The 27,970-nt window shown below is 44.6% G+C and overlaps 1 protein-coding gene across 3 annotated transcripts in view; it reads left to right on the forward strand.

Moving 5' to 3' along the window:
• Positions 1-10,643: 10,643 nt before the first annotated feature.
• PIK3AP1 (phosphoinositide-3-kinase adaptor protein 1) overlaps positions 10,644-27,970 on the forward strand; it is a 131,368-nt gene continuing 114,041 nt past the window's right edge. Inside the window, exons 1-2 of one of the 3 annotated variants that reach the window (XM_030940094.1) lie at positions 10,644-10,807; positions 20,871-21,287. In XM_030940094.1, the coding sequence (XP_030795954.1) occupies positions 10,795-10,807; positions 20,871-21,287 (430 nt within the window). In that variant the 5' untranslated portion in view covers positions 10,644-10,794. Of the gene's footprint in view, positions 10,808-20,870; positions 21,288-26,177; positions 26,288-27,970 lie in introns of those variants that run through there. The other 2 variants (XM_010389580.2, XM_030940095.1) reach the window with 2 other exon arrangements.

The following is a 27,970-nucleotide window of genomic DNA, read 5'->3' on the forward strand; positions in this document are numbered from 1 at the left end:
ACTCGGGAGGTTGAGGCAGGAGAATGGCGTGAACCCAGAAGGCAGAGCTTGCAGTGAGCCGAGATCGTACCACTGCACTCCAACCTGGATGACAGAGCGAGACTCTGTCTCAAAAAAAAAAAAAAAAAAAGGAAAGAAAAGAAAAGATTCTTAATCCCACTGGTATTCAAGGAAATGCTAATTAGCATAATAATAAGCATAACTTCTTTTTAATTCATCAGATTGGCAAAAAATAAAAAAGATTGGTGAGACTATTGATATGGGTGTGGAATGAAAATTTTTTTTGTTTTTATGTGAGACGGAGTCCTGCTCTATCGCCCAGGCTGGAGTGCAGTGGCGTGATCTCAGCTTACTGCTAGCTCTGCCTCCCGGGTTCACGCCATTCTCCTGCCTCAACCTCCTGAGTAGCTTCTTCAGGCTCTCTGGGAAGTACTGTAATAATATATATTTTGAAGTGCACATATTCATTGATCCAGCAATACTGTTACAGGAAAGGGGTCCCGATCCAGACCCCCAGAGAGGGTTCTTGGATCTCGCGAAGAAAGAATTCAGGGCCAGTCCATAGAGTAAACGGAAAGCAAGTTTATTAGGAAAGTATAGGAATAAAAATAGCTACTCCATAGGCAGGGCAGCCCCGAGGGTTGCTGGTTGCCCATTTTTATGGTTATTTCTTGATGATATGCTAAAAAAGGGGTGGATTACTCATGTCTCCCCTTTTTAGACCATCTAGGGTAACTTCCTGAGGTTGCCACAGCATTTTTAAGTTGTCATGGTGCTGATGGGAGTGTAGCAGTGAGGAGGACCGGAGGGCACTCTCGTTGCCATCTTGGTTTTGGTGGGTTTTGGCCAGCTTCTTTACTGCAACCTGTTTTATCAGCAAGGTCTTTATGACCTGTATCTTGTGCTGACCTCCTTTCTCACCCTGTAAGTGAGAATGCCTTAGCCTTCTGGGAATGCAGCCCAGTAGGTCTCAGCTGTGTTTTACTCAGCCCCTATTCAAGATGGGGTTGCTCTGGTTCATACACCTCTGACAATACTTTTTGCAATCTATCCTACAAAAAGAATAGCACCAACACATGAAGAAATATGTTCAAGGAGATTTTCTGTAGCACGGCATTTGTAGGGGCAAAAAGATGTACTTAACCTGAAGGACAATAACTGAACTTCCCTGAGTAGGGACTTGACATATTATGATATACCTATACTATGGAGTATTACACAACTTTTAAAAAGAATGAGTTAGATATATGTGTATTGACCTAGAAGCGTGTCCGGGTTAATGGGGGACTTTCTTTGTTCTTAAGCATCCACTTGAGGACTGTGTTTACTTAATCAGGAAACAATTTGCATCCCATCTATTAGATATGGAGTCACACATAGAAAGAAACTTAAGTTAGGCCAGGTGTAGTGACTCACCCCTATAATCCCAGCATTTTGGGAGGCTGAAATGGGCAGATACTTGAGGTCAGGAGTTCGAGACCAGCCTGAATAACATGATGAAACCCCGTCTCTACTAAAAATACAAAAATTAGCCGGGCATGGTGGTGCTTGACTGTAATCCCAACTATTCGAGTGGCTGAGGCATGAGAATCCCTTGAACTCAGGAGGCAGAGGTTGCATTGAGCCAAGATTGTGCCATTGCACTCCAGCCTGGGCAACAGAGCAAGACCTTGTCTCAAAAAAAAAAAAAAAAAAAAAAAAAGGAAGGAAAAACACTTGAGTTAATTGGCACCATGCATCTGATTTATTCCTATGACGTTTTAGCATTCCTTACAGAGTGGCACCTCAGGCATTGCTCAGCGAGTCCACTTCTTTTTGGGCTCAAGATGCTCCCAACAATACGTGAGTTGTTTCTTGGACCAGTCATTCCAGAGGCAGCACTATTCACTGGACAAAACAAACACAAACAAGAACCTAAAGGCAATGGAGAACAAGAAAAAAGTAGGCAAACACTGGAGAAGAGCCAATGCTTATAAGAAAGGAACAGCACTGGAGTTCTCAGTTTACAGCTTTTCGCCAGAGGGCAGGCCCCATTCCATGCCCTGGGTTGCAACTAAAATTCAGATAGATCCTATACTGTGTAACTGCGTTGGAGAACCAAAGGACACAGCAGCTGCAAATGAGGGTGTTATTTCAGAAAGGAGTGAGCAGTGGAGGAGAGCTCCAGGCTCTCCTCCCAATGTGCATGCACTCTGCCCAAACCTCTGGCCGACTTCTGTAGGGCAGGCTCTAAGCAGCCCATTACAGGCTGAAGAAACTGGGCAGCGAGTTCTGCTGCTGCCCACCACAGTAAAGAAGACAGAGTTTTCAGTTTCAATAGAGCCAAAATAACTGCCGCTTAAAAATAAAACTTTTCAGAGGCATAATGGAATCCAGATTCTCTACAAGTGTCAAATACAATGTCGAGTACAATCCAGTATTACTGGGCCGTCTTGATTTAATTGACATTGTACCCAGCAACTGCAGAACACATGTTCTTTTCAAATGCTCATTCGCCAAGATCGATCACAAGCTGGGCCATCAAACAAGTATCAATACATGTTTTTAAATCTTGGGTGTGGTTTTTTTTTTTTTTTTTTTTTTTTTGAGATGGTGTTTCGCTCTGTCGCCCAGGCTGGAGCAGTGGCGTGATCTCGGCTCGTGGCAAGCTCCGCCTCCCGAGTTCCAAGAGATTCTCCTGCCTCAGCCTCCCGAGTAGCTGGGACTACAGGCGCCCGACACAATGCGCGGCTAATTTTTTTTTGTATTTTTAGTAGAGATGGAGTTTCACCGTGTTCGCCAGGATGGTCTCGATCTCCTGACCTCGTGATCAGCCCGCCTCGGCCTTCCAGAGTGCTGGGATTACAGGCATGAGCCACAGCACCCCGCCACATGTTTTTAAATCTTATTTTTACTTTTATATTTTTAACAAAGATTTGAACAAAAAAATCAATAAATTTAAAAGGTTCATACAGTCTGCTTTCTGATCATAATTAAATTAGAACTCAATAACAATAATATATACTTTTAAAACCCTAAATATGTGAATATTAACTCACTTTTTATTTTGATTTTTTTTTTGAGACAGGGTCTCACTCTGTCAGCCATGCTGGAGTATGGTGGCACAATCTCGGCTCACGGCAGCCTTGACTTCCTAGGCTCAAGTAATCCTCCCACCTCAGCCTCTCAAGTACCTGGGACTACAGGCACACACCACCACACCCAGTTAAATTTTTTTTTTTTTTAATTTTTTGTAGAGACAAGGTCTCATTTTTTTGCCTAGGCTGGTCTTGAACTCCTAAGCTCAAATGATCCTCCCACTTTGGCTTCCCAAAATCCTGGGATTACGGGCCACTGTGCTCTGCTTAACTCACTTTTAAATAACCTATGACTCCAAGAAGAAATCACAGGGGACATGAAAATATGTTGAACTGAGATACAATGAAAATACAATATATCAAAATTTGGGAGATACAGCAAAACTATTGAGTTGGAGAAATTTATAACTTTAAATGCTTACATTAGCAAAGATGGAAGGAATAAAATCGGTGGCCAAAGGTTCAACCGTTGTTATATAAGAGCAAAGTGAACCTTAAACTTACTAAAGTAAATAAAAGGAAGGAAATAACAAAGAAGAGAACAGAAACCAATGAAGTAGAAAACAAACAATAGAAAAATTAACAAAACCAAAAACTAGTTCTTTGGAAAGCTCAAGAAAATTGATAAACATCTGTCTAGATTGATAGAGACAGACACACAGAGATACAGACACACACACACACACACACACACACACACACACACACACACACACGAGAAAGAGAAAATACTAATTACCAGTATCAGAAATGAAAGAGGAAATATTTCATGTACCCCATAAATATATATGCCTACTATGTACTCATAAGAATTAAAAATTAAAAAAGCAATGAAAGAGGAGCTATCATTACAACTCCTGCAGACATTAACAAGATAATAAGAAAACATTATAAATAACTTTATGTCAATACATCTATGAACACAGATAAAATGGACAAATTTCTTGAAAAAGACAACTTACTAATACTGGCACAAGATGAAATGTAAAATCTGAATATCTATTGAGGAAACTGAAATTTCTAGCAAAATCTCACAAAGAAAAATGGAAACCTAGAGAGTTTTATTGGCTAATTCTATTAAGCATTAAGGAAACACTGGTCTTTGTCTACCAGAAAATAGAGAAGGAACACTTCTACACTCCTTTTATGAGGCTAGATTAACCCTGATACCAAAAACTGACAAAAGGCATTACAAAGAAGAAAATTACAGACCAATATCTCCCATGAACATAGTTGCAAAAATTTTTAACAAAATATTAGCAAGTTGGCAATATATCAGAAAAACCATATATTATGACCAAGCGAGGTGTATGTAAGAGGTTCAAGATTTGATTAGCCCTGTAGGTGCTAGCGTAGATTTACAGAGAAGAACTACAAAGTTAAAGCATCAGATTAAGAAAAGAATTTCTACAGTAGATTTTTGAATGTACTGGTAGGGAGAAAGTAGGTGGTTGGATATCGCAAAAAGGCACCAGATTAGGAATAGGGACCAGGGTTCTAGTCCTGGTTCAACCTCCAACTCAAAGTATGGTGTCAGAAAGGTCACTTTGCCTCTCTTGGCCTTAGTTTCCACATGTGTCCAATAATGACCTATTAGAGTATTTTCCAGCTCTAACACTCTAGAGTCTATGAAGCCAAGTCCTAAAATTTTTTTCACAGCTGCCTAGACTTTCTGCTTCAGCACCTCAAAAAGCAGAAGTAGAAAATGTGCAAGATATGCATTCATGCATGAATGAAGCCACCATCTGCACGGGACTTGAAGTACCTGGGATTCACGGTGGCCCCGATTTGAAAGCACCACATGTCCTCAGGGAGTACTTTCAAATGAACTCTCTGGAAGCCATTCAATATGTCATTGTACTATCATTGTACTATGGGAAGATCATGGACTCTGGGCTCAGACTGATCTGGGTTTGTTGTTGTCGTTGTTGTTGTTGTTTTTGAGACAGAGTCTCACTCTGTCACCCAGGCTGGAGTGCAGTGCTGCGAGCGATCTCTGCTCACTGCTACCTCCTCCTCACAGGTTCAAGCAATTCTCCTGCCTCAGCCTCCTGAGCGGCTGGGATTACAGGCATGTGCCACCGAGCCCAGCTAATTTTTGTATTTTTAGGAGAGATGGGGTTTCTCCATGTTGGCCAGGCTGGTTTTGAACTCCTGACCTCAGGTGATCTGCCCGCCTCAGCCTCCCAAAGTGCTGGGATTACAGGTGTGAGCCACTACTCCCGGCTCTGATCTGGGTTTGAACTCCAGGTCTGCTGCCTGCTGAATGACCCAGGAAACATTATCTAATCTCACTTACTGTCAGTTTCTTCATCCGTGAAGTGAATACCTGTGACACAGAATTATTGTGAGAATTAACTGAGATAGCATAAGAGAGTTCATGGGTCATAGCTGGTGCTCAATAAATGCTAGCTTCCATTCCCTTATCAGTAAAGAATGAGGTTTGGCTACCCACAGCAGAACACCCAAATAATCATGGCTCCATCAAGATGGAGATGTATTTATTTTTCCTCTCCTGTAAAGGATGTCAGAGATGTGAAACCTGGAGCTTGTTTGGGCGCCCCATGGTCATCAGGGAATCAGGCTCTGCCCAGCTTTCTGCTCTACCATCTTTAGTGTATGGGTTCCATCCACATGGTCACCTCATGATCTAAGAGGGCTGTTGGATCTCCAGCCATCCCATTCAATTACAGGTAGGAAGTAAAAGAAAAAGAGACAAGCAAAAAGGGTGTCTGACAGCAGAGTTAAGTCTCTTAAAAAGAATTTTTGGGGATACCCCAGCCATTTACACCTTATCAGCCTCCTCTTATAAAGAATTTTTGGGGACACCCCTTCCATTCATACCTTATCAGCCTCCTCTAAGTCGCAAGAGAGGCTGAGGGATGGAGTCTTTTAGTGGAGCACATTGTGGTCCCCAAATAAAATTGGAATTCTGTTCCTAAGAAACCAGGGGAGAATGAACATTAGGTAGGCGATGAGCAATCTCTGTGCCACCCCTTTTTCTTGTTGCTAAGGTTATTTTTGGTAGAACAGTTGTTACATTCTGCCATCAGTGATGGAATCCTGAGTTGAAACAATCTTGACAGGCTGGAACACTGGACCCAACGCAACATACAATGTTGTTTTTTTTTTTTTTTTTTTTTTTTGTTTTTGTTTTAGATGGAATCTTGCTCTGTCACCCAGGCTGAGTGCAGTGGTGCGATCTTGGCTCACTGCAACCTCTGCCTCTTGGGTTCAAGCGATTCTTGTGCTTCAGACTCCCAAGTAGCTGGGATTACAGGCGACCGACACTGCGTCCAGCTACTTTTTGTATTTTTAGTAGAGACAGGGTTTCACTATGTTGGTCCAGGCTGAACTCCTGACCTCAGGTGATCCATACACCTCGGCCTCCCAAAGTGCTGGGATTACAGGCGTGAGCCACTGCGCCCGGCCCATATGTTTAATTAAGCATTAAATTATTGCTGTTGGGTCTCAAGCACCCCCACCAACAAAGCAAACACAACTGTACAACTGTGATGTGGCAAAGGGAAAGGCATGGCTTCTACAAGTTACATGAAAAAGGGCTGGCGTTCTGAGGTGACCACGTGCTCAAAATGAATCAGCAAGGTGGCGCAACTGCTCCAAGATGTCGTCCTCAGCTGCCCTTAAGGACAATGGCCATGAGACAGCTGTCATGGCTTCTTAATCACAACATATGACAAGAGAGGCAATTCTGGCATAATAAATAGATTTGAATTCAAAATCTAGCTTTGATACTTACTAACCCAGTGACCATGAGTAAGGTGAATTACCTTATCAGAGCCACACAGCAGATACCCAACATTTTGTTTCTCTGAATTTGAGGTCCAGGGCCTGGAAATGGGCACTGCCACCACTCAAAATGGCCCAAGGAGGGGCCCACAGGCGGTGGCATGGCCTTCATGGGGAGTGGCCATTTCGGTGAGTAGGGAAGGAGGGGTAGGCTTCTAGGTTTCATCTGCAAGGATACTTGTTCCTGAAAGTCACAAATGTTCCCAAATTGCCTGCATCGAGTTTTGATATGATGCCTTACTGGGTTGGAACTGGGTTGAAACTGTCTCAGGCAGATAGGAAGGGCAGGAGTCTTTATAAAGCCAGGGGGTTCACAAGGCAAAAAGAGGCACTGATGCCCTCAAACTCCTTATCCCTGTCCCCACCTGTAATGTCCCACTGCCACCTGCCAGTCCTATGGAGTCCAGTCTTCACACACTCCACCCTATCCATATGAACATGCCTGAGTCCTCTTGCTCTGCTGAACAAAACGAAGAACAAGTCCTTTGAATGAAAGCTGTGGGAGCTTGGGCAGGTCATTCAACCTATATGTCAGTATCTTCATCTGTAAAATGAGCTGGTAGGACTTGATAATTTAAAAACAAAGCAGTTAAACACCCACTGTGTGCTGGGCATCAGAGATGTAGTGGTGAAAGAGACATAGCCCTGCCATCAAGACACTGATGGTCTCACAGGACACTGACAGGGAGGTGGCCAGGGAGGTAGGGGATGCTGGGGGCGCTCCAAGGTAGGGCTCTTTACGGATGTTTGCCCTTTGTGAGAGTAAGGCAATTCTGGCAGAGCAGGGGAACTCACAGGGGACAGAGAGCTGCTGTCTACCTGCAATGTGAGGTGATACCAACAAAGGCTAGTGGTGACTTGTGGGGCCCTTAGGTCATAGCAGGGCCTGCTTCAAGCATTTACCACCTAATCTAGTGGGCAGAAGCATGGGCTCCGAAGTCAGACTGCGTGGGTTCAAAACTCAGCGCTGCAAATTACTAGCTGTGTGCCCTTGGGCAAAAGTTATTTAACTTCTTCTTCTTCTTCTTCTTTTTTTTTTTTTAAGACAAAGTCTTGCTCTGTTGCCCAGGCTGCAGTGCAGTGCAATGGCACGATCTCGCCTCACTGCAACCTCCGCCTCCCGGGTTCAAGCTATTCTCCTGCCTCAGCCTCCTGAGCAGCTGGGACTATAGGTGTGTGCCACCACACCCAGCTAAATTTTGTATTTTTAGTAGAAATGGGGTTTCACCATATTGGCCAGGCTGGTCTTGAACTCCTGACCTTGTGATCCACCTGTCTCAGCCTCCCAAAGTGCTGGGATTACACGCATGAGCCACCACACCCAGTCTATTTAGCTTCTTTTCTGTAAAATGTGTATACTCTTAGTACCTTCCTCATAGGAAGGTACTCCATGAAAGTACCTCCATGAAGGTACTCTACTTCCTTATGATCCATTAAGGTGGATCATGAGCATCTATGGTGACACATTCTTCCACCTTCACATTTTGTCCTAGTAAGGGAGTTTTTGCTAACCAGGGAAAAGGTTTTGATCCCCAGGTCTGAGAGACTATGAAATAACATCTTGAAGATGTAAGAAGCAGGGATTTCTGCCACCCTGCCCTCGGGCCCCCACTGCTTAGGATGACACATGTTTACCTCTCCAGCCTTTCCCTTTTGCCAGGCCAAACAGAACTGTAGGGCAGCAGCCAAGTTCGGGTTCTCCATCCTTCCTCAAGCCAATTCACCTACCACCCAGCGCTGCAGGGACTGACTGCAGAGCCTGCTCAGGAGAGTCAGTGCATGGTGCGGGTGCAGGGTCTTCCAGAGGGGCAGCTACTCTCCTCCTGCCACTCCCATTCTGCAAAACCTGCCACACAGAGGTGCAAAACCAAACAGACACTACTTCCCCCAATCTGGCTCCACCTGCTATACAAAGAAATTTGTTGACTGAAATTGCCAGAGTCAGGGACTAGTCATGTCCTTTCACCAAGGGACTGCTGTCCTCTGAGTCCTTTTCTCTCCCCAATGCCAGTGGTCAGTGCTAGCCAGGAGTGGGAGCAGAGTTTGGATAGCTGACCTAGCACCCAAAACCTTATCTGCAACTAGCAGGTGCCTTCTAATAGTTTAACAAGTTAGAAATATCCTTTAGGTTAAAAGTTGTCCAGACGCACTTGGTTAGGAGGAAGGAAAGGGCCCTCTCTCCCTAACATCCGGAGCTGGAAGGGAGGAACATGTGTTTGAACAGTGGGGACGTTAGGGGTGTTGACCTTGAATAGACAGATGCACCCTCAGTAGAAATGTCTCTGACAAAGAACACAAACTGGCCAGGCCCAGAGACTTGTGAAGAGCGAGAGAGGCTTTGGGGAGAGAAGGAAGAGGGTGGAGTCAGGAAGACCAGTGTTCAGGCAAGGTTCTCCAAATAGGGAGATTTTCCTGACTTATCCAGGAGGGCCCAATGCAATCACTAGGGTCCTTAAAACTGGAAGAGGGAGACAGAAGAGAGTCAGAGCAAGGGATATGATGACAGAAGCAGGGCCATCTGGCTTTGAAGATAGAACAAGGGGGCCGTGAGCCAAGGAATGTGGATGGCTTCTAGAAGCTGAAAGAGCCAAGGAAATGGATTCCCTTCTATTTGGCAGAAAAAAACCCAGCCCAGCCACCACCTTGATTTTAGCCCATGGAGACTCCTGTCACACTTCTGAGCTACAGAACTGTAAAATAATAAGTTGGTATTGTTTTAAGCCACTAAATTTGTAGTAATTTATTATGGCAACAGTAGAAAATGAATGCACGGCCTCTTCCTGATACTCCCATTCTTCAATTCATTTCATTTATTTCCACCTAGACTTGAGCCCTAACCTTCCCTCATCTCTGCTCTCTGGGTCGGTCCTCTGGCCCCTGAATTGTTGAGAACTCAAAGGGGCTGTGCTATCCAGGTGAATTTCAGCAGCAGGCAAAGGGAGGAGTCTAAGAAGAGGGCAGGTGAAGGCAATGATTAAGCAAGAGGTCTAGCTCTGGAAGCAGACTGGCTTGGTACTGAACCTCCGGGAGCTTTTATTCTCTGTGGAAGCCTGAGCAAGGTATTTGGCTTGTTTCTTCGTCTCTAATGTAAAGACAGTGATAGGTGCTACCTCAGAAGTTTGCTGTGACGATGCAATGCGATAATGTGTGTAAGGTGCTAAACGCAGTGCCCATCAGAGAGCAACACAGGAAATGAATGGCAAAGAAACTCTACTAGACATTTATCATGTGAGATTATAATTAATGTTCATGTGCCATCAGGAGACCAGATCCAAGGAATTGCAGAAAGGTCACAGGAGGGCACTCAAGGGCAACGTTTAAGCACCCAGGGCCAGGTGCCCAGCCCTCCTCCTGTTCCCCTTCCTGTCCCCTCCTCTTTCCTGCTGGGGCAGCAGGGGCTTAGGGACAAAGCCCCAGGGGATGAGGAGGTGGCTTGGACAGCTGGTGCTCACACACACACACCCGCCCTGTCTCCCAGAGGCCTGGCAGCCCCACACTCTCCCCCTCTGCTCCCTCCCCACACCCCCTCCACCTCGGGCTGCCCTTTGGTGGCAGATCAGGGCTGGTTTCCCGACGACTGGGGCGCACGTGGCGCGAAGCCCCCGCCTCCTCGCTGCCCCTGAGCAGGGGGCCGTGGGGGGAGCTGGTCGGCGGCTGGCGTGGGGTTCTCACTTCCCCTCCCCAACGGCCACGGGTGCAGGTGCCGCGGGCCGAGTCCCGCAGGCGGGGCGGACTCTGTGGACACGCCCTCGTGGCGAGGCCGGGCTGCCTGGCGGGAGGAAGCGCCAGAGCGGCGGCCGGTCCTGCGCGGAGCTCAGCGTCCCTCCAGCCCGAGCCAGGACGCAGCCAGTCCCGGCCCCGGCTCCGGGCACGCAGCGAGCCAGGGATGTGAGCGGCGCTTCGCGGCATGGCAATCTCAGGTGGGTAGGCGGGCGCCGCGGGTCCCCAGGCCCTCGGGCCCTCTCTCGCCCCCCGCACCCCTTGGGGCGCGTTCCCCTGCTCGCTTCTGTTTGCGTCCTCAGTGCGGGGATCTTGCCCTTTTTCTGCTCTTTTCTCTGTTCCCTGTCGCAAACTTCCCACTTCAACTTTCCCATGTTTCCCGCCCCAGCCTGTAGAGCGATTGTCTTCAGCCCCTGCCTGTCCCAACTCCCTCCCACTTCTTCAGAGTCTCCTTCGCTTCCCCCACCTCTGGCCCTCGGAGTGTCTGAGCGTCTCTTCCCCTGTCCCTCGACTCTGAAGCTAGAGGCGAGTTGAGAGAAGCGGAGTGCGGGCAGTGTGGACGGTTTACGCGGCCAAACGAGTGTCCTGGGCTACGTGCACCCACAGGGGGCGCTCAGGCAGTCCTAGGTGGTGCGGAGAGATCAGCCAGGGGCCCTTGGGGCAGCTGCCCAAGCCCGGTTCCTCCACCCCTCCCAGGCTTTGTGTTTTGGGTCTAGAACTTTGCTAGGGATCTAGTAACACTATTCCTTGAACTTTACTTTTCCTACATCCTTTGTAGAACTTTGGGGAATGGGGAGAGTTGGCGGTCACACTCATTGAAGGGTACCAGGCGTCTTTTCTGTCTGGTCTTGGGTTGCCTTCTGGTTCATGGGTGTACACACTTGGCAAGTTGCTCACTCACGGAGATCCAGAACAAATCACATAATGATGATAACAGAGAAAATTAATGAGTCCTTACTATTGCACTCCAATGGATACTGTGCACCTAATATGTTCTCCATGGTGGGCAGGACACACCTAGTCTCTGCTCTCCAGGAGTTTATGGTCCTGTAGAGGAAAGCAGTAAGTAAACAAGGAATTACTAGATGAGAAGAGGTAGAGTTACGGTGTTTACAAATGGGTTTACTTTTCTTTTCCCAGCCCACTTTATGATGTTTTAGTAGGGATAACATGTGAAAACAGGTTGCAGGTGCCCCTTGAAAAAGAGACTAGGTGGCCAGGAGAAGGCACTGTTCTTACAGGAGGTGAGCAAACACTGGAATGAAGAACAAGCTCTCCCCAGATCCTCTGAGGATGTGGTAACGGTGCTTTGGAAGCAGGGGTAGAAAAGGCCAGGGTGTGATGGTTCTATTAGATTTGGTACTGCAGGCTCATTATCTAAAGGGGATGGGAAGGTAGTTAATCACAGTCTCCTGGCTTTCCAGTTGGGCTCTGGAGGCTAAAAGAAGCTGTACTGTGCATAAGGAGGCCTAGAAATAGCAGGTAATATACACTTAATAAGGAAAGTCTCTGGTATGACATGTGCTATGGGAAAACGATAAAGAAGGGTGAGGGAGATTGGGGTTAGAATTTCAAATGAGGTGGCCAGGGTGGAGAAAGGGACATTTGAGCCAAGCTTTGAAGGAGGAGAGGGAGGAGGCTCTTTGGGCAAGAGTGCTCCAAGCAATGAGTGTATGTGGTGTGTTAAAGGAAAGGCAGCAGGCCAGCGTGGCTGGAGTAGGTGGGCTGTGGGGGAGAGGGAGATGAGGCCTGACAATAAGCCAGTGAAGCCACCTCCTCCTTCTATGGTGGGGGACAGGCCCTGGGCTGCTGAGTCCAGGAAACCGCAAACTGGGAGGGCCTTTGGGCGGAAGAGTCTGAGAAAATGGCCTCTCTTTTCCTCTTGTCCAGCGTCTTGTGTACATTTCTCCAGTGGGCACAGCTGAAGGGGCTAGGAAGGCAAGCTCCAGTTCAGAGGGGGACCGTAGTCCAGTGGGCAAACCTGGGGCTATTTATGGGCTCTGCAGCAGCTTCTTCAGGTGTCCGTAATGGTTAGAGCTGTCAAACTCTTGCTGTCTGCATCTTCTGTGGCGAGACACCACTCCAGGTGCTGCAATTGATAGTTGGCTCTCTGGAGTCCCTCGGGTTCCCTGAGGTCTGGAAGTACAGGGACCCATTGGGGAAGGTCATAGTGGTGAGAGCAATGCCTCTCACCAAGAAGCTGTGGGCTTTGGAGTTATCCAACCACTCTTCTGTATGTTCTTTTTTTAAAAAGCAGATTTATTGTGACATAATTCACATGCCATACAATTCATCCATTTAAAGCATACAATTCAGTGGTTTTTAGTATCTTTACAGATATATGTAGCCATTACCACAGTCAATTTTAGGACATTTTCATCACCTCAAAAAGAAACCTTGTGTGCTTTAGCTATCACCCTTTCATTCTCCTCTCCCAGCCCTAAGATGTACTTTGCCTCTATAGATTTCCCTACTCTGGGCTTTTGTATGAATGGAATCACATAGTATGTGGTCTTTGGTGACTGGCTTCCTTTGCACAGCATAGTATTTTCAAAGTTCATCCCACTGTAGCTTATATCAGTACTTCATTCCTTTTCATGGCCTAATTCTCTGGTCTTCTTAAATTCCCTTCCACTGAAGGGGAAGCATTAGTCTATATTATTTTCTGAAAGATGTATTTGCTTGTTGAAATCCAGGAGAATCTAGGCTCCCTGTCTTTGAAAGGACCTTGGGTAGGAAGATAAAATGAAATAGACTCGGCTTATTCCACAAGATTCTCTAGGCCCCTGATGGCATCTTGTGTATTTACATGTGAGGGAGAGAAAAGAGAGAGGATCCATGGGTGACTTTCCCAAGTGGCCAAGTCTGTGACTGGGTGAAGAAAGACTAGGACTCTCTCCTCTGTGTGTCAGTTCTCATACCATCTCTTGGCCCCTCTCTCCAAGGCTCCTCTTCTCTCTAGATCCTTCAACTATTCCTGGACTTACAGGACCATGGCGCTTGAAGGGTCTTTTAACCCTTTTGTGATCTTAACTTACACGTGATCTTTGAGGCCTCTCACTACTCTTGCCAGCATCTGAATTTGAACACCTTCTGGGGTGGGAAGCTCCTGATATGATCGACCACATCTCTTCTTATCCTGGTCACCTTCCCTATCTCTCATCCCTCTTCAAATACGGTGTTCAGATTCAAACACAGGGCTTCAGGATGGATGAATGGGGTGCCAGAGTCACCTGCAGGCTGAAGAAATGGTCTGGGCTGAGTGGTTTGAGAAGCTCTCTGGTACTTCCTGTCTGCACTTCTCTCCAGTGAGTTCTTTTTTTTTTTGAGACAGAGTCTCACTCTGTCACCCAGGCTGGAGTGCAGTGACACGATCTTGGCTCACTGCAAACTCTGCCTCCCAGGTTCAAGTGATTCTCATGCCTCAGCCTCCCGAGTAGCTGGGATTACAGGTGCCCGCCACCATACCTGGCTAATTTTTGCATTTTTAGTAGAGACAGGGTTTCACCATGTTAGCCAGGCTGGTCTTGAACTCCTGACCTCAAGAGATCTGCCCGCCTCGGCCTCCCAAAGTGCTGGGATTACAGTTGTGAGCCACCACGCTAGGCCCTCCATTGGGCTCTGAGTCCTGCAAATCCACCTCTTTCAGCCCCAGCTTTTTACCCTGTGGACTCCCTGCTGCTACAGCCTCCCCTTCCTCTGCTGTGATCCATTTCTTTCTCCTTCTATAGCCAAACCTGTTCTTTATGTTTTACAAGGACAAAGAAAGACCTTTCCTCATTTCTGTCTAGACTTGTGGACTCCTTGTTGGCTCATGTGTTTCATTTCTCTTAACAAATGAACATGCAGAAAAAAAAAAAGGAGAAATGTGATTGGGGACAAGTGGAAAAACGACTTATGGTTAAAGGAAAAGGATTATTGCTGAAGAAAGGAGTTTCCCCCATATGAGGCAGAGTTGCTGACAAAGCATTTAGTCCTGTATTGTTACCCAGCACATCCGAAAGGGACTGGAACTTTCACTTTGGACTTTTTAAAAACTTTCCCATCTTTCAGTTTCCCAGCACAGCAATATTCAGGAAGGTGATAGATTTCATTATCCTCGTTTACATCAAGGCAAATTTGCCTAGACTTAGTAATTGGTCTAAGTCACACCACAAGTTAGTGACCAAATATGTTGTAATGTTAACAAGTCTGAGGCAGTAATTAATTTCTCCTCAAATACTTTCACTCAAAGGGAATTGAATTTAACACTAGAACCCCAGGAATGAGACATTGTGCATTTATGTATGTATGTATGTATGTATGTATGTATTTGATGAGACAGGGTCTCACTCTGTCATCCAGGCTGGAGTGCAGTGGTATTATCTGGGCTTACTGCAACCTCCACTTCTCAGGTTTAAACATTCTCATGCCTCAGCCTCCTGAGTAGCTGGGACTACAGGTGCGTGTCACCACGCCTGGCTTATTTTTGTATTTTTTTTGTAGAGATGGGGTTTCACAATGTTGGCCAGACTGGCCTTGAACTCCTGATGTCAAGTGATCCGCCTGCATTGACCTCCCAAAGTGCTGGGATTACAGATGTGAGCCATTGTTCCTGGCCAGGAATGAGACATTTTGAATAACTGTTCTGTTTGTTTGTTTGTTTTTAAATATAGGAGATTTAAGTGTTTTTTATTTTAATTGTATTTATTTATTTATTTATTTTTGAGATGGAGTCTCGCTCTGTCACCCAGGCTGGAGTGCAGTGGTGAGATCTCAGCTCACTGCAAGCTCTGCCTCCCAGGTTCATGCCATTCTCCTGCCTCAGCCTCCTGAGTAGCTGGGACTACAGGTGCCCGCCACCATACCTGGCTAATTTTTTGTATTTTTAGTAGAGACGGGGTTTCACCGTGTTAGCCAGGATAGTCTCGATCTCCTGACCTCGTGATCCACCTGGCTTAGCCTCCCAAAGTGCTGGGATTACAGTGTGAGCCACCATGCCCGGCCTCAATTATACTTTTAAATAACATTTTATTATAGAACAGTTTTAGATTTCCAGAAAAACTACAGAGATAGTACAGAGACTTCTCATATAGACCACATCCAGTTTCACCTATTATTGGCATCTTACATTAGTGTGGTATTTGTGACAATTAACTAACTGATATTGATAAATTATTAATAACTAAAAGTTCAGACTTTCCTCACATTTCCTTAGTTTTTATGTAATGTCCTTCTTCTGTTCCAGGAGCCCATCTCAGGTACTATGTTATATTTAGTAGGCGTGTCTCCTTAGGCCCTTGAAGGCTGTGATTTTCTCTGATTTTCCTTGTTTTTGATGACTTTGACAGTCTTGAGGAGTACTGGTCAGTTATTTTGTAGAATGGCCCTCAGTCGGGATTTGTCTGATATTTTTTCCCATAATGAGACTGGGGTGCTGGCTTTCTGGGAGGAAGAACACAGAGGTGAAGTGCGAGTCTCAGCCCATGGTATTCAGGGCACACACTCTCAACATGATCTGTGACTGTCGATGCTGACCTTGATCACTGGGTTTCTCTATTGTAAATTTACTTTTTTTTTTTTCTCCTTTTCCACACTGTGCTGTTTGGAAAGAACTCACTCAACACAGCCCACACTAAGTTCTCTGTATAAGGAGTTACACTCTACCTCCTTGAGGGTGGAGTTATCTACATAAGTTATTCAGAATTGTTATGCATGGGAGATTTGTCTTTTTTCCCCAATGCGTTTATTCAATTATTTTTTTCGTATCAGTATGGACTCCTGTATATTTCTTTTATGCTTTGGGTTATAATTCAATATTATTTTATTTGTTTTGTTGCTCAAATGGTTCCAGCTTTTGCCACTGGGCACTTTGAATTGACTCATGTGTTCCTTTGACATATGCTTGTCATTGAATTTTTGTTTGAGCAGTTGTTACTTTCTGGCACTACAAGATGCTCCAGGCTCATATTGACTATTTCCTGCCCCAGGAAATATTTAATCCTAGACTCATTCCTAGAATCCATCATTTCTCTAAGGAATCCTGAATCCTTTCATTGGAGAATGGTATGAGAAACCCATGGCACTAGATGTGTTTTATTAACTGTATTTCTTAAACTATATTCTGTATTTCCTTGACTTTTTAAATTGGGTGCAACTTAGAGATTAAGAGTATGGACTTTGGAGTCAGATCCCTGCTCTGGCACTGTGTGTGCTTGGGCAGCAGTAGCAGCAAATCTTCAACGAGTTTTAATGTCTTTGTCTGTAAAATGGGGCTTTTTGATAACATATACTTTGTGGATTGTTCTGAGGATTAAATGAGAGAATGTACATGAGATGCTTAGCAGAGTGACTAACACATGGTCAGTGCTCAGGAAACAGCTGAATCACAATTTAAACTTTTCTTGATGACTTGGAGTCTTTTTTTTTTTTTTTTTGAGATGGAGTTTCACTCTTGTTACCCAGGCTGGAGTGCAATGGCACGATCTTGGCTCACTGCAACCTCTGCCTCCCGGGTTCAAGCGATTCTTCTGTCTCAGCTGGAATTACAGGCACATGCCACCATGCTCAGCTAATTTTTGTATTTTTAGTAGAGACAGGGTTTCATCATATTGGTCAGGCTGGTCTTGAACTCCCGACCTCAGGTGATCCGCCTGCCTTGGCCTCCCAAAGTGCTGGGATTACAGGTGTGAGCCACCGCGGCCAGCCTTTGACTTGGAGTCTTTAATAAACAGCAAGTATTATGATGTGCTGTTAACAGAGGAGCAGGATATGCTGTTAACTGGGGAGGCAGGATCCGGGGGAAATGATTACCCATTCCCTCAGTGGCCCTAGAGTTTATCATTTTAAAAATGTTCACTTACTTTTGGGTCACTAAATTCTTCTCATAAAATTGGAGCAATCACTCATGGCCCTGTGGTCTTTAGAACAGTGTAAAGTTGTTGCTTTTCTATTAAGTCAGTCAATACCCCAAACCCAAGCTGCCTCTCAGGCTCAAGCAATCCTCCTACCTCAGTCTCCTGAGTAGCTGGGACTATAGGAGCACACCACCATGCCTGGCTAATATTTGCATTTTTTGTAGAGACAGGGTTTCACCATATTGCCCAGGCTGGTCTCAAACTCCTGAGCTCAAGCAACCCGCCCACCCTGGCCTCCCAAAGTAAGTGTATTAGTCATGAGCCACTGGGCCTGGCCCCAAGCTGCCTTCTTAAGGGTTCTACTTGTGCTTAGGAAATTTTTTTCTTCTCTCTTCTTCATTTTGCCATCACTTGCCAACCCTATTGAAAACACTACTTGGCCGGGCGCGGTGGCTCACGCCTGTAATCCCAGCACTTTGGGAGGCCAAGGCGGGTGGATCATGAGGTCAGGAGATCGAGACCATCCTGGCTAACACGGCGAAACCCCGTCTCTACTAAAAATGCAAAAAATTAGCTGGGCGTGGCGGCGGGCGCCTGTAGTCCCAGCTCCTTGGGAGGCTGAGGCAGGAGAATGGCAGGAACCCGGGAGGCGGAGCTTGCAGTGAGCCAAGATCGCGCCACTGCAGTCCAGACTGGGGGACTGAGCAAGACTCTGTCTCAAAAAAAAAAAAAAAAAAAAAAAAGAAAACACTACTTATGGTTTCTTCATCACTAGTATATGGGACCACAACCATCCCTTCCTGAGATTTTATTCTCCTTCTATTGCACAAATTGTTGACATGCTATGCGTATGTATGTGGAGGAAGCTGGTGGCCATCCTTTTTCACTTTTGCATTTTTATAAAATGCTCTAGGCTTCTTGCACAGCATCACTAGCATTGCATCCTTAATATTATAATGAAGTGTAAACTCTTGCATGTTTCCTACCTGATGGCTCGTGCCCATGCACACACATCTGCAGTGACACTTCACACTTAGAAGAACGTTTGCCTCTTAAGATAAACCAGCCACATATGAAGGAAGGACAGAAATAAGGTAAAAATATTCTGATACTTTAACTCTGCTTCTCAGTGTTAACTGTATAGTTATGTAGCTTTGCCAATGCTATGCCTTCTATAGTCTTGAAATTATTTTTCCATTGAGATATAAAGAAATATTCTACACAGAAAAAAAAAGATCCAAACAGCAAATATTTTTATTTATTTATTTATTTTTATGGAAGGCTGCAGCACTGGTGCATTAAATTTTTGTCCTTAATCTGTGTAAGCTTTGGAATCAGGGTAGGCATTCCTGAAAATGACCATTATATTCACAACTGAGCGAACAGACCGTGATCACAATTGAGTTCTCTGTAGAACCACGAATGTCCAGGTCATCATCAGAATTGTTGACTGGTTCTCTCCAGTTCCATACTGTTTGTCTAAGATTGACGTTTTAGAAGATTTGTACACCTTCCCTTCAAAAATACTCTCAGGCTGATCAGCTTGCTCCTGCTGAGAAGGCTACTGGGCTCTATATTAGCACTGGAGTAGGGCTCCAGAAAATCAGGGGAGCTGAAAAAAGAATGAAACTGCAAACATTCGTTTTATTTGCTATTTTTCAAAATTTGGTAATATCATCCTGGGGGAAATCAGAACTATGTTGGGCTTGCATTGTACATGTTGCTTTTTGGTTTGAATATAGTGGTGGGTTGGATGGGGGCAGGAAAGAGGATTCATCCTATGATCTTTTCAGAGCCTTAAGGTCTTGCCTAAGTCCTGCCTCTGTCCTTTTCAACAAGAAACATCAACGAAATGTGGCCCAGGCCTAGCGTTTAATTGTTTTAGTCTACAACTTAGATGGTTCCCAACCTTCATAAAATGTGACCAGCTTCCTTCTCTGAGTTCCCTGTTGTGTCGTGTGGACAGTTTATGCTCACCTCTTCCAAACCACACACAGAACAGTTTGTTGAATTCATGGAGAGATGATGAGCCAAAACAGTGGTAACAGTTATGTTAAGAGCCAAGCTTCTTTGAACTTTGGTAATTGGAAGCTATGACTTATTACTCGTAAGATTCTTGACATAGTTCCTGATGGGTGGTGCAGGTGAGTTGGGAAGGAGGCTGGACTGGAAACCAGGGAACAACCTGAGCATCAGTTCTGGCTCTGCCAATAATCTAGAGTGTGAAGTTGAGCAAGTCCCTTAACCTTCCTAGATGAAGTGTTTCTTTCATCTGTAAACGAGGAGTTTGGGCCAAGTGATCCCTGAAAGCCCTTTTTGACTCTCTTTTTGGCATTTATGCTTTGTTAGAGGAAGAAAGCCTATGTTATGGGCCAGGTGTGGTTAGGGACACCTTGCAGATTGTATTGTGGAGGTCACAGCATTAATTCAACCACAACTACCATGCACTTTAATATTATACATTATTTATATTCATGTGAGGATAATGACACCAGCTACCAATTCCTGAGGGTTTTCTACATGACAAGCACTATGCTTAGCAGTGTATGTGAAATATCTAATTTAACTCAAATCCTTGCTTGGCCACTGTGAATCTTGGGCAAGTTACTTAACCTGCCACACCTCAGGTTTCTCATTTTTTTTAAAGAATGGACCAATAATAGTACCTACCTTCTAAAGTTGCTGTGAAGATGTAATGCATTTAGTAGGCGATGTGCTTGGAAGAGTGCCTGGAACATAGTAACCTCTATATAAGTGCTTGCTGTTGGGATTATTATTATTTATTATTATTATTATTATTGTTACAATCTCATACTGCATCAGGTGTCAGGGGAAAGTGCATGCCAGGCAGAAGCAATAACTTGTGCAAGGATCTAAAACGGTATGGGGTCGGGCCTGGTGGCTCAAGTCTATAATCCCAGCACTTTGGGAGGCAGGGATGGGTGGATCACTTAAGGTCAGAAATTCAAGACTAGCCTGGCCAACATAGTGAAACCCCATCTCTACTAAAAATACAAAAATTAGCCTGGAGTGGTGGTGGGCAGCTGTAATCCCAGTTACTTGGGAGGCTGAGGCAGGAGAATCGCTTGAACCCGGGAGGCAGAGGTTGCAGTGAGCTGAGACTGGGCCACTGCATTCCAGCCTGGGTGATAGAGCAAGACTCAGTCTCTAAATAAATAAATAAATAAATAAATAAATAAAACAGTGTGGTATGTTTGGTCTAAGACAAGGAGTCTGGTATGATTGGAACACAGACTGTAAATGGGGAAAGAAATGAGTGAGTGAGGTGTGCTGGTGTGCTAAAGGCACACCATGACAGACTGTGGGTGCCAGACCTGGCGTCTGGATGCTCTACCTTTGCAGATTCTGGGGAGCCACCTAGAAGGACAGGTGTGCTAACATGCTTCTGTGCCTCATTCTTGCTCAGGGGTGCCCAGAGGATGCGACATCCTTATCATCTACAGCCCGGATGCTGAGGAATGGTGCCAGTATCTGCAGACCCTGTTCCTGTCCAGTCGGCAAGTCTGCAGCCAGAAGATACTAACTCACAGGCTGGGCCCCGAGGCCTCCTTCTCGGCAGAGGACCTAAACCTTTTCCTCAGCACCCGCTGTGTCGTGGTGCTGCTGTCCGCGGAGCTGGTGCAGCACTTCTACCAGCCGGCCTTGCTGCCTCTGCTGCAGAGAGCCTTCCATCCTCCACAACGCGTGGTCAGGCTACTCTGCGGGGTGCGGGACAGAGAGGAGTTCCTAGACTTCTTTCCAGATTGGGCCCACTGGCAGGAGCTCACCTGTGACGATGAGCCAGAGACCTACGTGGCAGCTGTGAAAAAAGCCATTTCCGAAGGTAAGCATTTCTTCTAAAGATAAGCAAGCCCTAGAAGACTTATTAATCCAGGTCCTAGGTGTAAGTTTATATTCCAAAATGAGCAGGGATCTCAGTATGTTAAGAGACCTGGTCATATTTATGGGTTTAGAGCGGCCTATTCCTGGGGTGGGGTAGGGGCAGGACAGGTCTCCTGGACTGTCAGGAGAGGAAGAGGACACTGTCCCTTGTCTTCTGTACTAGGGCAAAAGCCTTCTTTCTAGGATTTTCTATACCTTGGAAGACACAAGACAGAGTTCCAGCCTAGAAAGTAGTGGGGGTGGGAGGCAGAGACTTAGTTTGCTGTTGGTGTGAGGAATGAGACTGCCAACTCTCCTGCTTGCATGTTACTTCCATTTTATCATCATACGACCTTCACATTTTTGTCAAAAAAGTTTTTTTTTTTTTTTTTGAGACAGACTCTCTCTCTGTCACCCAGGCTGGAGTGCAATGGTGCGATCTCAGCGGACTGCAACCTCTGCCTCCCAGGTTCAAACGATTCTCCTGCCTTAGCCTCCTGAGTAGCTGGGATTACAGGTGTGTGCCACCATGCCTGGCTAATTTTTTTGTATTTATAGTAGAGACAGGGTTTTATCATGTTGGTCAGGCTGATCTTGAACTCCTGATATCAAATGATCCACCCACCTCAGCCTCTCAAAGTGCTGGGCTTACAGCTATGAGCCACCGTGCCCGGCCAAAGCATTGTTTTTTTTTTGATAACGTGTTTGTAGAGAAATAGCCCTCTTCTCTATTTCCCATCAGCCTAGCTTCTATATTTTGCCCTGTTTCTCCTTTTAGAGTAGGAAAATTCCGATCCTTTCTGTGAGGGTTAGTGACTTCAGTGGCCCCAGGAAGTGTGACACACACTCTGATTAACAATAACAGAAGACATGCTCTGGGATGGGCACATGTCACAGCTTTTCTTCCTCTTTTTGCTTTTTTTTTTTTTTTTTTTTTTTTTTTTGAGACAGAGCCCTGCTCTGACGCCCAGGATGGAGTGCAGTGGTGCGATCTCGGCTCACTGCAACCTCCACCTCCCGGTTTCAAGTGATTCTCCTGCCTCAGCCTCCTGAGTAGCTGGGATTACAGGTGCCCACCACCACACTGGCTAATTTTTGTGTTTTTAGTAGAGATGAGATTTTACCATGTTGGTCAGGCTTGTCTCAAACTCCTGATCTCAGGTGATCCTCCTGCCTCAGCCTCCCAAAGTGCTGGGATTACAGGCATCAGCCACCACACCCGGCCTCTTTTTGTTTTCTATTTTTGCCTCAGTATGGGCTATGAATGGGCTATACATTTATATTCTATTCTCTTGCCACACAAGATCTTATATACCTGACGCCAGCAAAGAAGCCTGGAAAATTATGGCCCTGATTTAACTATGCCTCAGTTATCCCTGGTGTGACTTGGGCATTAATTTGTCTCACCCACCTCTATGCCATCTGATAAACTAAATCAAGAATTTACTAATTTTCAGTGACCTTAAAAAGCTAATGTAACTTCCTAGGTGCTTTTGTCCCTGGAATTGCCTACTCTAAACCAATGAATATGACCACATCTTTTAACCAAGTAAGATTCCATCTAATTTTGTAACATAAATCACTGGTGTGAATGTAAGACATGTCTCACCTGAAATCCTGGGACCTGGATTAGTACTTTTTCTAGGGTTTGCTTATCGTTACTTTAGAAAGGCAGTGATGGAAAAAGCATATAATTCATTTTTGCATGATTGTCTTTCATTACTTTGAAGGAATTGTGATCTGCCCTAACTTACAAAAAACTAAGACACAGCTGGTTGTTTCTGTGGATGAGTTTGTCACTGCAACAGTCCATTAGGATCTCACAGGCCAGGCCCTGGAACCCACCATGGATGTATTCCCGCTGACTGGGCATCTCACACTGTATGCTGTAACAGATTGTTCTTTAAAATATTACAGTAGTGTGGCTGGGTGCGGTGGCGCATGCCTGTAATCCCAGCAATTTGGGAGGCTGAGGCAGGTGGATCATGAGGTCGGGAGTTCGAGACCAGCCTGGCCAATATGGTGAAACTCTGTCTCTACTAAAAAAATACAGAAATTAGTTGGTTGTGGTGGTGCACACCTGTAGTCCCAGCTACTCAGGAGGCTGAGGCAGAAGAATCACTTGAACCTGGGAGGTGGAGGTTGCAGTGAGCCGAGATTGCGCCAATGCGCTCCAGCCTGGGCGACAGAGCAAGACTCTTCTCAAAAAAAAAAAAAAAAAAAAAAAAAATTATAGTAGTGTTATTTTTTTGAAGTAGATAGTAAAAAGGATTATTTTAATATTGTTTGGATGTGTCCAGTGATTCAATGCCTGGATAAATTGATCTCTTCTAGTATTTCACTTTTTACCAAAGACTCTAGTTCAGTTTGCTACGAGCCTTTAGCTTCAAGTGTCTCGGAAAGAATGAACTAATTCACAGAGTGTTCCTCTTCTGAGAGCAGGAACTTCTCATCAGAAAGAGATTATTTTAATGGGAGATTAAAATAAGCTGCTTAGTGGGATATCTTTGCAGTTCAGAATCAATGGATATAGGGAACAAATGGAATTATAGGAAAGAGGAAGAAGGAAGGCTTATAGCCCCAATATAACTTTCTTATCTGGTATTAGGCTTGTGAATTTGGGGATTCAGGATCTCTGTCAGTGCTAGGATGGTTTGGGTTTGCTTTTTGGGTATTCCATAGCCATGGCCCTTGGTTGGCCTTGACTCTGATGCCATATTCTTGATTTGTTTTGCTGGACAAGCTTTCTTAACAAACTTGATACTCAGAGTCTGGCAGTGTAGAAAAAAGAGCATTGACCAGGGTTAGGGTCATTACCCCGGCTCTGCTGCTAACCAGATGCCTAATACTGAGCAAGTCATTTTGCCTCTTTGAGTTCCAGCTTCCCTTTCTGTACGTGACAGATGTAAGACACTTCTCAGGCTAAAAATCTGATTCACCTAGGCCAGAAAATCTTTTTTTGAAGTATGACCTTCTTGCCCCATTTCATACCTGCTTTGTCTCCCAGGAAGCTTAGGGCTAGAATAGTGTCTAAAGACAGTACTCTCCCTAAACTACATTTCTGGGATAATTGTGTCCTTAGGTACATTTCCTATGACTTGTGATAACCCATCTTTTAAAAATACCCCTCTTGCATAATGAGGTTTTCCTAAGGAACCTCAAAATAAAAGCAAAAGTTAATATTTTCATATATGTTACTACCACCAGCTGCCCAGTGCCATGAAAAATAAATGCATGAAACTTGTTTCTTTGACTTTCTGTGTTTAAAAAAATATCCCAATAAGAAATTGCCTGGGCATAGTGGCTCAAGCATGTAATCCCAGCACTTTGAGGGGCTGGAGCAGAAGGATTTTTGTGGAGCTTAGAAGTTTGAGACCAGCCTGGACAACATGGCAAAACCCCTTCTCTACAAAAAAATACAAAAATTAGCTGGGCATGGTGCTGTGCACCTGTAGTCCTAGCTACTTGGGAGGCTGAGGTGGGAGGATCACCTGAGCCTGGGAGGTTGAGGCTGCAGTGAGCTGTGATTGAGCCACTGCACTCCAGCCTGGGGATCAACAGAGTGACACCGTTTCTCAAAAAAAAAAAATAAATAAATAAATTAAAAAAAGAGAGAAGTGCAATGGATAATTGATAATGGGGATGAACTAATAGTAGAGACAATAATTGTGGAGTTATTGATTGTAGGGCTATTGAAACCTACAGGGAGACGAATTTTAGGCAACACTTTCTAATTCTTAGAGCTGTGTGAAGGTGGAATGGGTTGCCTTCGAAGGTGGTAAGCACCACATTTCCAGGAGTAAGACAGCAGATGCTGCAGATGTGCTGTAAAGGGATTTAGCTTTGGGACCAGGGTTGGGCCATGTGACCTTTACAGCCTTTTGATCATAACGTTCCCTTACAAGAAGTTCCCCTTTTCACCAGGAACACATTTCTCTTCTGAATTCAGTTTTCCTCTTTCACCTGGTATACCTGAGGTTTTTGACTCCCAACTGAAGAAATACTGGTCATGTTCCTACTCAGACCCCAGCAGTAAATAGCAGGAAAAATACCTCAATTTATAATTTATGTAACCCTTTAAAATGGTAAAAGTCCCAGAATATTTACATGTCTATATGTATATTTTTCTTAACTTTGAGATACCTTTTAATAAAAAGGACTATTTAATGAGATATTCACTAAGACCATTTAAAATTTAGGCTAAATTTTAGACCATTTAAAGTTTAAAGTAAAACTTAAAAGATCAAAGAGAGTGGAGTGGGTAATAGAGTAGAGGCGGTTATTTTATTCTTGAAACTTAGATTACAGGTAGTCAATTATACTTTCTTTTGCTGCTGTGCTAGCTAAACAATGCTTCTGAAATTTTAATGTGCACAGAAGGACCTGGGGATCTTGTAAATATGCATACACTGACTCTTTGGGTGGGGCCAAGATTCTGCGTTTCTCTCTCTTTTTTTTTTTTTCTTTTTGAGATAGAGTCTTGCTCTGTCACCCAGGCTGGAATGCAGTGGTGCAATCTTGGCTCACTGCCACCTCTGCCTCCCTGGGTTCAAGCAATTCTCCTGCCTCAGCCTCCTGAGTAGATGGGATTACAGTCACACGCCACCATGCCTGGCTGATTTTTGTATTTTTAGTAGCGATGGAGTTTCACCATGTTGACCAGGCTGGTCTTGAACTCCTGACCTCAAGTGATCTGCCTGCCTCAGCCTCACAAAGTGTTGGGATTATAGTCATGAGCCACTGCGCCTGGCCAGATTCTGCATTTCTAACAAGCTCACAGGTGATGTTGATGCTGCTGGTCCAGGTACCACTGAGTACCAACAAGGGGTCTAAGCCACCTTTCTTTTGTCAGGTCAATGGTCATGTACCTCTGTCGCGTGGGAAGTGTTTTCTCAAATCTCCACTTCTCTGGAAATGGAGTCACCATCACATCAGGGCAACTCCTGGACACCCATCAATTAGGTATAAAATTAGGCCAGTGTTTGGTGCTTAAGCCATCAGGCTTCAGGGTGGAGCTCCTGCATTCTCTTCCTTTGCCACTGCTCATAGATTCTGTGCATTCACTCTGGCAGTTTTCAGTCTCTCAGGTTTCTAGTTGTTGGGATGGGGTGCTACTGGGATCACAATCTTTACTCTTTCTTAATTTAATAAACCTCTTGATCAAAATTACTACTAAAATATGTTTTGGAAGTTTTATTTCCCACCCCACTCTCCAAATTTGTCAGCCGCCTTAAAATTAAGCAGATGTTTTCATTAGAGTCTTCAGTGTGTTGGATCAGCCAGTTTATTTCCCAAGTTCTTCATCTATAAAATGATGGGGTTGGATCAGATGATTTGGAAGGTCTCTTCCAGCCTCCAGCGCTGTAATATATCATTGTAAGTTTTCTAAGAAGATGGCAAATGACCGAGAACCTTTTTAACTGATTCAGTTTAGTTCCAAAATGTCTGCATAGAAGACTGGACGGTTGATCTGAAATTTTTGGACTAGCTGGAAGATTATTTTAAAATAAGGAAGTGAGAAAACCCCAGGTACAGCACAGAAATTATTTCCTCTTTTTACTGGAGCTGTATTCTTTGCTTCAAATCTCAATGGAATATAAAAATAGATTGTGTTAGACTGTGTGGGAAAGGACTCTGTGGGTGATATTCAGTATTTTTGCAAAAGTTCTCATTCGTGTGATGTGTGTGTGTGTCTGTGTGTGTGTGTGTGTGTGTGTGTGTGCGTGTGTTGAGGGTGCAGGGAAGCATTAAGCTGAATTCTCCCAATATTATTTATTAATAGTATTACAATGGAGATCTTGTCTGCCTCTTTATATGCATTATTTTCTCTTTGCCTCACCCCTCCCTCTCCATTCCCATTGTGTTTCGGAAGCTCTCATGGTACCCACAAGTGTCATATATTTTGCCTTTGATTTCCATGGGAAAAATTTAGAGGAATATGTCTATATGTCTACATCTGTCCTTCCTTTGTTGATATTAATGTTCTAGTCTGAATATTAAACTACAGTTTAAAAGAAAAAATAAGGGCTGGGTGCAGTGTCTCACAACTGTAATTCTAACACTTTGGGAGACTGAAGGGAACAGATTGCTTGAGACCAGGAGTTCAAGACCAGCCTGGGCAATGTGGCGGAAACCCTATCTCTACAAAAAATACAAAAATTAGCTGGATGTGGTGGCCTGTGCCTGTGATCCCAGCTACCGGAGAGGCTGAGGTGGGAGGATTGCTTGAGCCCAGGAGGTCGAGGCTGCTGTGAGCTGTGATTCTGGCACTCCACTCCAGCCTGGGAGACAGAGCGAGACCCTGTCTCAAAGAAAGAAAAATAAAGGAATATTTAAAAATGCTTTCAGCTAATCAAATGGATTCCAAAATGTTTTCCTAAATTAATTAACTAATTAATTAATGTTTTCTAGTTTTATTGAGGTATAATTGACAAATAAAAACTGTGTATATATTCAAAAAATTGTATATATTCAAGGTATACAAGGTGATTTTTTATACATATACTTCGTGAAGTGATTATCACAATCAAATTAATTAGCACATACATCAGCACACATAGTTACCATTGTGTGTGTGTGTGTGTGTGTGTGTGTGTGTGTGGGTGGTGAGAACACTTAAAGTCTAGTGTTAGCAAATTTCAAGTA

Source organism: Rhinopithecus roxellana, chromosome 11 (genome assembly GCF_007565055.1).
Source record: "Rhinopithecus roxellana isolate Shanxi Qingling chromosome 11, ASM756505v1, whole genome shotgun sequence".
In the NCBI taxonomy this organism is placed as follows: domain Eukaryota; kingdom Metazoa; phylum Chordata; class Mammalia; order Primates; family Cercopithecidae; genus Rhinopithecus; species Rhinopithecus roxellana.